At 40.5% G+C, this 9,954-nt stretch overlaps 1 protein-coding gene across 3 annotated transcripts; it reads right to left on the reverse strand.

Annotated features, from left to right (window-relative positions):
• Nucleotides 1–5,520: 5,520 nt before the first annotated feature.
• tnfsf13b (TNF superfamily member 13b) lies at nucleotides 5,521–7,738 on the reverse strand. 3 transcript variants are annotated; one of them, XM_085374437.1, is made up of 6 exons: nucleotides 7,505–7,738; nucleotides 7,263–7,362; nucleotides 6,664–6,720; nucleotides 6,269–6,393; nucleotides 5,841–5,991; nucleotides 5,521–5,633 (listed from the first exon to the last, which is right to left on the reverse strand). In XM_085374437.1, the coding sequence occupies exons 1-6, from the start codon at nucleotides 7,736–7,738 to the stop codon at nucleotides 5,521–5,523; spliced, it is 780 nt and encodes a 259-aa protein (XP_085230563.1). The 3 variants fall into 3 exon arrangements, with proteins under 3 accessions (XP_085230563.1, XP_085230562.1, XP_085230561.1); XM_085374436.1 differs by having other exon boundaries at nucleotides 7,263–7,368; XM_085374435.1 differs by having other exon boundaries at nucleotides 7,263–7,389.
• Nucleotides 7,739–9,954: the final 2,216 nt, after the last annotated feature.

Here is a 9,954-nt window from a genome sequence, read left to right on the forward strand (position 1 = left end):
CATAGTTTTGATTCATCCAAATATTTGCCGGTGACCCAACAGTATGCCATTGGGCCTTATGTGACCGACCGAGACAGAGGAGCTCTGAAGTCACTAAACAACACAACACACGAAAAGCAATAGACATTTAGCGCTGTACCTCAGTGTAGCTTCTCCCTGTGGTTCTGTGCAGATAGCAAATAAAATCCAGAGACAATTTGGTCTCAGCTGCAGAGATCTGAAACACTCAGCGAGAGAAAGCCAGAGAGAACTCAACTCCCATCTCTCTCTACATCTACACCAATAGGCTAAAATCCTCCACTCACATCCCATCTGAGTGAGAGAGGGGGAGAGAGAGTTAAAAGGAGAGCGGGTGGATGGGGGGGGTAGTGCTTGCTTGGGTGAATATAGGGGAAAAACTGAAAGGGAGAGTGAGCATAAGTCAGGGAGAGAGAGTGAAAGGGAGAGATTTATGAGTTTGGTTTTGTGTAAGAGAGGGAAAACAGAAAGAGAGGAAGACAGGAGTTTAAATCTCTAATTACAACTGCTTATCACAAGCCCATGAGCAGATGGTAGGAATGGGTGACAGTGGACTTTGTACACACCACTCCGTTACGCCCGTCTTTTGCTTGTGCATGTGTATGTATGTGTGTGTGTTTGCATGCCAAAAAGGAACGTAAGCACATATGCCTAACAATGAGGACAGCTCGTAAATAGTATGTGCCTTCTCACCTAACGTCGCCTTTTTCTCACAGGGTATCAGTGCCTGTTGCTCTTCCTCATCAGCACGAGAATGAGTACTAGAATGAATCTCCACACGCATCGGATGGATTTCATGAAATACATACTTGTGTTCTATTTTTCTATCATCAGGTCAAAATTTCAGTATTTCTCCAGGACTTTGGTTAATAAACAAGAACAAACAATGCTGAGCGGTCTGCGGTGCAAATTAGAAAATGATCTCACGCTGAATCACTAACCAAGATGGTGAAAATATTTAACATTGTGCCTGCTACTGAAAATCAATCACAACAAAATAAAAGTACTTGCAACTACTGGCAGACTCAAAAACATGTAAACAGTATAATACCAAGAATTGGTGAAATAAAGCCAAGCCCCCAGAAGCCACGAGAAAGTGAGGGAACAAAAAAAGTGTAAAAATAAATAAATAAATGACTAATTGTAAAGTCAGTTATTCTCTTATATCAACTGTTGAACTGATGGTGTATTCAGGTAAAATTAGCAAATATTTTTTATTTACAGTATATACAAATTATTCCTTTTTGTCCAATAGCTTCTAAGTGTGTGTGTGTGTGTGTGTGTGTGTGTGTGTGTGTGTGTGTGTGTGTGTGTGTGTGTGTGTGTGTTTAAACAAATGTTGCGGGCTGTGTGTCATCCAAAGCCCGGGCTTGGAGCGGTGAAGAAGATGGAGAAAGAAGGAAAGAGAGAGGGGGAAGCAGCAGAGTTGTGGCAAGCCATAATCTTTCTCCCCCTTTCTCATCATCCATCTGATGTGCTTTGCTCTCTTCTGCAATAAGCTCATGTCCCTGAGAAAAATGCCTGGAAAAATAAAAGATTCAATAGGAAGAGCTTGAACGGAGACAACTTTCAAATCTGCTCAAACTTGCCTTGTACCCATGCAGATTGCTGTTTTGTGATGGTTTGATTTTTCGGCAGGAATATATGAATTATAGATCAGCTTATATTTGCAGATCTCATGTGGACAGGGGAGAGAGGGAGAGCATTTTTAAACCCAATCACATGTTTGCAATGTTAAAAACAGATAAACCTCTTATTCGGCTTGGTCAGTCACGTTTTTCAAATCAGAAACAATTGACATCTAACTGAATCCAAAAAACCCCCAAACTATATTGAATGGCGAGCACAGAGCACGGTGTTTAGGATGTAGAGTAACGGATGGTGCAATCCTGTTTGTTGATAAACCAAATCCTCACTTAGAAGAGAAATCCATGCACTGCCTCTGCCAGTTTAGCTGGAGGGCTCTGGATCAGCCTGATTACTCTGGGCTGACAGCAGCAGATCGAAGTAATCTCCAAATTCTACATAAGTATGTACACGAAACAAACATATAGCACATTTAGCTGCTGTGAGCTAATATGAGCAGTGCACATTTCATTAGTATTTGTGGGAGGGCAACAGATCTACATATGTACACAGTGAGAGTCAATGCTCTGCAAAAGTGAATGTCTGTCTGCAAACTCTGATGCCTGTGCAAGCATGTTAGTGAAACGAGGCATGCTCGGTTTTATAATCAGGATTCAGGGATCACCTTTACTCCCTGTCATCTGTCTCACCTGTCCCAAAGGTACCAAACAGGGAGAGAGAGAGAAGGAAAGCAAGGGAAGTACAGATGGGAACAAAGAGATAGTGAAACCCACAAGGGATAGAATTGGAGAAATGAGAAAATAAATGAATTGAAACTGAAGACTTCTTGGAATTTACCCACTGTTAGTATAACAGCGCTCCTTTAAGTAATCTTACTTCTCTGTCAGAGTAGATAATGTGCCTTGTGTAGCTGTTGAATAAAGCAGAACAGGTAAAAAGGTCATTTGTAGAGCTGTTTTTCATCTTTATTTCTTTAAGACGCTCTTTAAAATATGATTTTACAGACGTTTCGGAATATCTGCTTTGTGCATCTTTGATATTTTAAACACTGTATACACGCACCGTGAGTGCACGGGTGTGTGAACTACACACAGTGCCAGCATGAGCGCACAGCAGGTCTCATTTCCTCATTCTCCGGTCAGACACTGGTTTCTCTTTTGAAAGCGGAGCCCAAAATGACATCAGTTTCCGCCAAGACACAATTCGTCACCATGGCACCGCACGAAGACATTTTTGACCCAGAGGGAGGAGCATCATGCTTGACACATTTATAGCAGAGGTCTTTGCTCCACTCTTCCCTCTTCTCTAACCCCCCCCCCCTCTTTTTCTCAATTGATGTTTGCCCAGCCGCCCGCTCTGTTTACCGCGTCATCAAAGAGCTTCTCTGACTTCAATGGCTCCGGTTCTCTGACCTGACCCACTCTCCTTGTGCATTTCAACTTCAAGGTCTCTCTTCCATGTACTCTTGCACTGATACATATTTGGGATCTTTGAGTGAATTTAACATCCAGCTTCTCAAGACTTCTATTTTAGACTTCTTCCCTCCCCCACTTTTGATTTCAGTGCTTGTCAAACGGGCTCCAAGGGCAGAATGCCTGTTGAAGAAGTGACCACCCACTGGGTTTTGTCTTACTCTTTGCCACGACTGACAGATGGCCAGTTTACATAGAAAGAATATCGCAGATAAAGAGAAATCCAAAATACTAAAAAAAATCAACCTCTACAGTTTGAAGATTCATATTTCATTTTAACTGCCATTATGTCAGGAGGTTTTAAAACAAGGTAGAAGATGCAGGCCCTTTATTTGAGGCAGCTCTGGCTGAGGAGGTAGAGCGGGTCGGGTCGATTGTTCAGTCCCTGGCTACTCTAGTCTGCATGTCAACACATTAGCATTCACACATTCACATTCAAATGCATCTGTGTGAGTATTTGTGTAATGCTGGACAAGGTGCTTACGTATGTATGACTGAATGAGGCTTGTCGTAAAAAGCACTATATGAATACCTGTCCATTTACCATTTATGGTATTGGCAAAACACATAAAATAAACATGAATAATAATTTAGTCATTAAAAATATTAACTGTATTTAATAAATAGCAAAGTATTAAAGAGAAGTATGAAGATGAGAAAATAAAATGTCCTGCAGTGGCTACATCTACGGTGCTTCCCAGGTGGCAGCAGGTGAAAAAGCTGTGGTTGGGTTCAGTATTGCTGATGCTCTGCAGACCGGTGCAAATGATGTCCTTGGCGGTTTTAATCACCCTCTGACCACACTTCCAGACTCAGGCCTTTCACCTCCCTTAGTAAATTTATTATCACCAGAATTATAACGTTCCAAGTTAGCTGGTTACATTAATCTGAGTCATTTCTCAGATTTATTCACCGCAGGGAGAGGTGTATGGTTACCAGGGAACCCTGGTAACCATACATCCTGAAACCCAGGAAGCTGAACTGTTTGCCTGCTCCGCTCAGCAACCAATGTAAACAGTGGTGTGTGTCTTGTCTAAAATCAACAGTTTAAATAGTTTACTTAAACTGGGCTTACCATTAAATAGTTGTGGAACAAAAACATTTTTTTGACTGTCACTGTTTTCATATGGGTTTCCTGGCAGCCAGATAGAAGCCAGATTTTCCTGTTAATGAATTGTGTTTTGAATACAAGGAAATTGTGGGAAATACTTGAGCTATATGTTATAATTTTATATCATATCATGTCATGGCAAAATCATGTTAAGTTGTGTGGCGTTTTGCTTAACATTTTCCTTTCCCGTGTACAAATCTGTGTTTTCCTGATATGTTATATTGCACGAAAAACTCATGTAAGAGAAAACCTTTTTTGTGACTAATTGTTTATTTTTTACCTTTGATATGACAATTATAATACAAAACCACTGACAGTCAGTAAAGATTAAAACTAAACAATCCCTCTGATCCTATACAGTGTGTAAAGTACTGATAATACTGCATGATTTATGGCATAAAAAATTCACATAATGTACTGTAATTAAAACTGCGAATGTATTAATATTGTCCAGAATATATAAGAACACACTCTCGGGTATAACGTTCACTCCATCTCTAGCTTATACAAAATCTAGACTGAAGAATACACTGAAAAAGTGTCACTATTTTCTCCTGGGCTTTCATGCATTCGTGCATGGCAAATTCATTGATCACTTCCTTTGAAAATGAAGACATCATCTGCCTAGAGTTTTGCCTCAGGCTAAAAATAGGGTATTGCTGCTCCTGATCAACCTTATTTCTCTCTTTGCTTTTGTTCTGACACACACACACACACACACACACACACACACACACACACACACACACACACACACACACACACACACACAACTCTTTCCTTCTTGTGGTTATTGATGGAACATCAGCCTCCACTCAGAATGTCTTGTGAAAGAATTGTCACTTTATTGCATCTGAATATTCATATCAAGTGAGTCATGCTGGCTTATGTCTTTATATCTGGACTAATAAAGCATATAAGAAGAACCATCTGAGTTATGCAGTAATGTGGCTGCTGCTAAATGAAAGATTATGTGATTAATATTTGGTCCTTGCCACGTGTGCGACTATCTGAAGAAAGCTTACTTGATTCTAACAGTTTCTTACAATGTATATATGTATGGCACAAATGAATATAATGCATGAACATAATAAAAAGGACAGACCTTAACCCTTAACCCTCTGTCTCTCTTGTGTCTGCTCAGGCTTAACAAGCTAGAAGTTGCACAGTACATCATTCAGCCAGTGGTGAAATGGCTGCTTCCTGTGTTTTTGTCACAACACCAAGTCAGTCAAGGTCACCAAGAAATGTAGCATGTTGCTGCCATTCCCCCATCTCTGGCACTTCATGGCTTTAACGTCTCCCCTTGGGTCCGATGTGAGGTGGCACAGTTTAAGCCAGTTTGAGAGCACCCAGAAAGGTGGAATCTCCACTCAGGGACACGTCTGCTGTGGCCCGGGGGATCAGAAGCTCCAAGTAGTCCCCAGCCTCCAGTTTCACAATACCTGAGGGATGTAAATGTCTGCATCAGACCTTGAATTGGTATTTTCCATTATTACGCACTCCTTAAACTGAAGCACCAACATGCATACACAAACACACAAACAAATGCTTGACAGCTTGACAAAAGAGGAAGTGGGTTGATTAACCTCCACAAGAACTGTTGTTTAAAGGAAGAACATATCTGGGCAAATACAATAACACAGATTCACCTCCTGTGTAGCAGGTGTTGAACGATTGGACAGGGTTCATGTTTTGGATGCAGCGGAACAGGGACACATACTGAGACTCGTTTCCAACAACATTTGCCTTCCACCGGAACACCACGTGACCCATTGCAAAGGTGTTGTCCCTGTAGAAGACCTGTGCACATCAGAACCACCAGGTTAAAACCACGGGGTGTGGTGGGGGCATTGGTGCTACAGCACCGCCTAATTTATTATGCACGCATAATTTATATATTCTCTTCTTTATCTGACCTTTGTTCAAGGTCTCTCAACCAGCTGCATGTTTAGATTGAGCACACCCTTTTTTCTGCACCGTTTGTAAGGGGGAAAATAATATCTGATGATTTGGAAACGGACTGGCAGCATCCCCCTGTGGCAAAATCATGGAATGACAATTTCAAAAAAGGACATACCTGACTGTACACATAATAGAAGCCCTCCTCTCGGACTAAAATGCGGTCACCTTCGGCCTCCAGGGCAGTGCCTCTCTTTAACCCAGGCTGCCAAGGGATGCCTGTGTACGTATCTCTTAAAATTTCTAAACCAAAACATAACATCATTATGGAAAATGCCCCACAGCACATAAAGATACATCTTTTGTAACAGTCACCATATTTGTGAGTCACTTAGTTACTGTAGACCTCATACAGCTTAAGTCTAAATTCTGACTTTGTAACAATGGCTCTGATTAGTTTGCAAAGACCAAAAGATCTCAATATGAAACAAGAGGTAAATACAAACCAGAGGTAAGTTAAATAAACAGACAAATCAAAACAAAATGTCACAGTTATGGTCTAACATCTTGTACCTTTCACGTAGTTTTTTCTGCTGTCGTTTGCCAGCATCTGCAGGAAAGACTGAGAAACTGCGAGCAAACACAAGAGGAAACTATTTTTAAAAGTTGTTTCTTTTCTGTCTCAACAAAGCTTGTTCCTTAACCGTTACTCTTGTTCGTTCTTATCCATCATTTTTTTCTCTCCCATTTTTGGGCAAAAGTGCATCATCGGTGCCCAACAGCTCAATAAATTTGGCCTTATACTATGCACATTAATCAACTAACAGCAATATCTGACCACATGAGATTTTTTGGGATTGTTAAGAAAACGTGGTCATTGGTATGTTAAAGTAAACAGTGTGTCTGGGGAACTTAGTGTGGCGGGATTTAACACCCTCCACCCCCCTGCCCACCAAAAAAAAAGAAAGAAAGAAACCTCTATGCACAATTAAACACGGGTTAACAATGGTACAGAAAATTATACACTACGCATAGTACCAGTAATAAAAGTGTGTGTTATTTTTCTTTTTTCTAATCAGGCAACAGAGTTGAAAAAACAAAACGTACATTTTTGCAAATATCTCATGCGTGAACAATAACTGTAAGTCTCAAGTGCACCCTCTATGTCTTACTTAACACTTCTGCTCCAGACACCGTTCTCCTTCGTCGTGTTTGGATGAAGGCAGGTGGACACTCGGGCTGACGAGCAACATCTTTGATGTTGTTTGGAATCTCCACCTGCACAGACATGATATAGCTCTTAGAAAAACAGTAACTGCAATTAAAATACAATATTTTGCACATCTTCGTAACCTTGTGCAGGTGGGGTGCTTGCTGTCGTTCCCATGTGGGGGGTGGACTAGTGTTCTCTCACCTGCAATCTGTCTGCGCTGGGTTGTCCCTCTTCTCTCCCACAAGAGACATCTGATTGAAGTTGCTCTATTTCAGCTCTGAGGGCTACCAGCTGGTACAGAGACAAAGCTGAAAGAAAAGATGAGCTGAGAGCGGCCAGCATCAACAGGAAAACTGGCCAGGACAGCATTCTTTCACTATCCCCTTGTCCAGAGCCAGGCTTAAGACCTGCCAAAACTGCCATTGCAGGACCCATACAATCTCCAGAGCGAGCTCACACTTGCCACATGACCAGTTTCACGCCTGAACTATCCTCTCCCTCTCTTCTTACTGTATTTGGAATGGCGGATGTTTGCTTTTGTTATCAAATGTTCTCTAGTATCTCCAGTAGTACCGTAACTCCCGTCTGCAAGCAAGATTGATTTCCTTAACTCTCACTTTTGTCCTTAAGAAGCCAGATCCAGTGCAGTCTGAGGGACTACGCAGGATAAATACTTTACAAAAAAAATGGTAAAGAGCTTCCCCTCTATTGTTCCGCTAAGCTAACCACACTCAGCTTCCTGCCTGACCAGAAGCCTTGACAAATCTCTCTCTCACTCCTCGGTTTTCACATCACAAAACACACGTCTTCTTCCACACAATAAAAATTGACACGCGAGTGGGCACAAGAGTGGAACCTGGCAGCAAAATGGAAAACAGCCAAGGTGCGAAACAGGTAAAGTGATTTAAGACTGAGAAGTGAAAATAATACCGTATAATGCCACCGTTATTTCAGAATTAGATGCACACTAAAATAAGGAAGTGAATAAATTCATCTGTGAACAGCAACACAAGATGGCAAAACATACAAAACTGTTATTCTCAGAAGTGTGAAGTTACTTGTTTTAGCACCCTGAATAACAAAGCACACACACACGCAGACACACACAAACTCCAACTCAAACCACAAAAAAGATTTTAATGTATCAATTTATTGCATGTTACAGTACAGAAAATAGAAAGTGAAAATGTGTGCTTACAAAAGAAGTTGTCGACATTGTTTAAAAATCGTAAAGAAACAACTGGAAAATGGAAAAAATTGCTCAAACTGACCGCCCTGTACTCAGAAGTCAAAAGATGACTCATTCAGATGTTTGTCTGTAGTAATAAATCATCAGTTTTTCTTCAGAGCATACAGAAGCGGAGCGGTTGTGGCAGATATACACAAAGTATGTCGAGACTGTGCATGTTCATTTCCACACAAATTTGCCAAGACTCGATGTTATTACATGCCAGCTTTAAAATGCAACGTACCAATTCTGAGTTATGGCAACATTTTCGCCAGCATTTCTTCCGAATAGATTCACATAAAGAAAAAAAAAAAAAGTCCCACAGTGCACTGTCGCATCCGATCGGCCAATGATTTTCTATAAAAACTTAAAAGACATTCAATTTTATTTGTTTTCATCCACAGGGTGTTAGACTGTAAAAGCACATTTGGCTAGGATGAAGACTCAATATCCCATTTATTATTAAATTTGCTTCCTACCAGGCTACAAAATGGTAAATCAAGTGAATGACAACAAGTTCCGCAATCTTCTCTCGAATGATGGGATGGTGCAATTCTAAGTCACAGCAGAAGTGTAAAACAAAGCTAGTGGAGCCAAAAGAGTGTATACTCACATGGTTGTATGCACAATGTGCATTAACTCAGCATATGGATTTGATATAATACAAAAATGTCCCAAAATGTTCAGTGCCGCCAGTAAAATAAGTCAAAGAAAAAGGAAGAAAAGACCAGCAATATACGATTTCTATAAAGCATGTTCACTTAAGACCACCATTTACATTCATAGTAGGATTTCGATCATTTGTCAAGTTACAGTGATGCACAAATTTGGTCTTCTGGCATTGTCAGATTTTGTTTAGCATACGTCTCAAACAGTATTAAATATGGCTAAGGAGATCTGTTGAGCTTGTTCAAATGGCTTTGATACCACTGCACTGCCGCGTGCTGCATTTAGAAAGCAAGAGCTGATAATAGCGTTTTAATTGTCGAGCTCCGCTCCATCCCATGGAAGACATGCAGGAAAGGTTAATTAGCTCATTAAAAGCCCTCCAAGTGAGTAAAGCCGTTTTGCAAATAAGCATGGGGTGACAGAATCTTCCAATTAACAATTACAATGCTGATGATAAAAGCTAAGAAAAAAGCTTACACCTCATTCCTAAATACACCTCTTCTTTAAAAAACAGTTTCTGTGTTTTGGTTTGTTTTTTGCTCCCTAAAATGATTTCAATTCAGTATTCAAATGGCCAAATGCTGTACAGTAAATTTTTAGGAACTATCTTTCTTGGTAATCATTCGTCATGTCTGTAATGCCTCCCAGAAATCTCACATGGTGTGACTAAAGGGTGAGAGGTATAGGGCAAGTTCACATTCCTCAGTCTTTGTTAAAAAATTATTCTTAGAATTTCATTAATCTTCAAAAGTTA

This window comes from Diplotaxodon limnothrissa, linkage group LG16, assembly GCF_057381915.1.
Source record: "Diplotaxodon limnothrissa isolate DT_005_m linkage group LG16, D_limnothrissa_male_GT1.1, whole genome shotgun sequence".
In the NCBI taxonomy this organism is placed as follows: domain Eukaryota; kingdom Metazoa; phylum Chordata; class Actinopteri; order Cichliformes; family Cichlidae; genus Diplotaxodon; species Diplotaxodon limnothrissa.

What these genes read in the sequence shown, in the direction of transcription:
- tnfsf13b (XM_085374435.1), bottom strand. Translation starts at nt 7,738, where the DNA reads ATGGGTCCTGCAATGGCAGTTTTGGCAGGTCTTAAGCCTGGCTCTGGA. An exon ending in GTCTGGAGCAGAAGTGTTAA is followed by an intron (nt 6,721 to 7,262) that starts GTAAGACATAGA and finishes GTTTGCTCGCAG; the next exon opens with TTTCTCAGTCTTTCCTGCAG. An exon ending in CAGAAAAAACTACGTGAAAG is followed by an intron (nt 6,394 to 6,663) that starts GTACAAGATGTT and finishes GTTTTGGTTTAG; the next exon opens with AAATTTTAAGAGATACGTAC.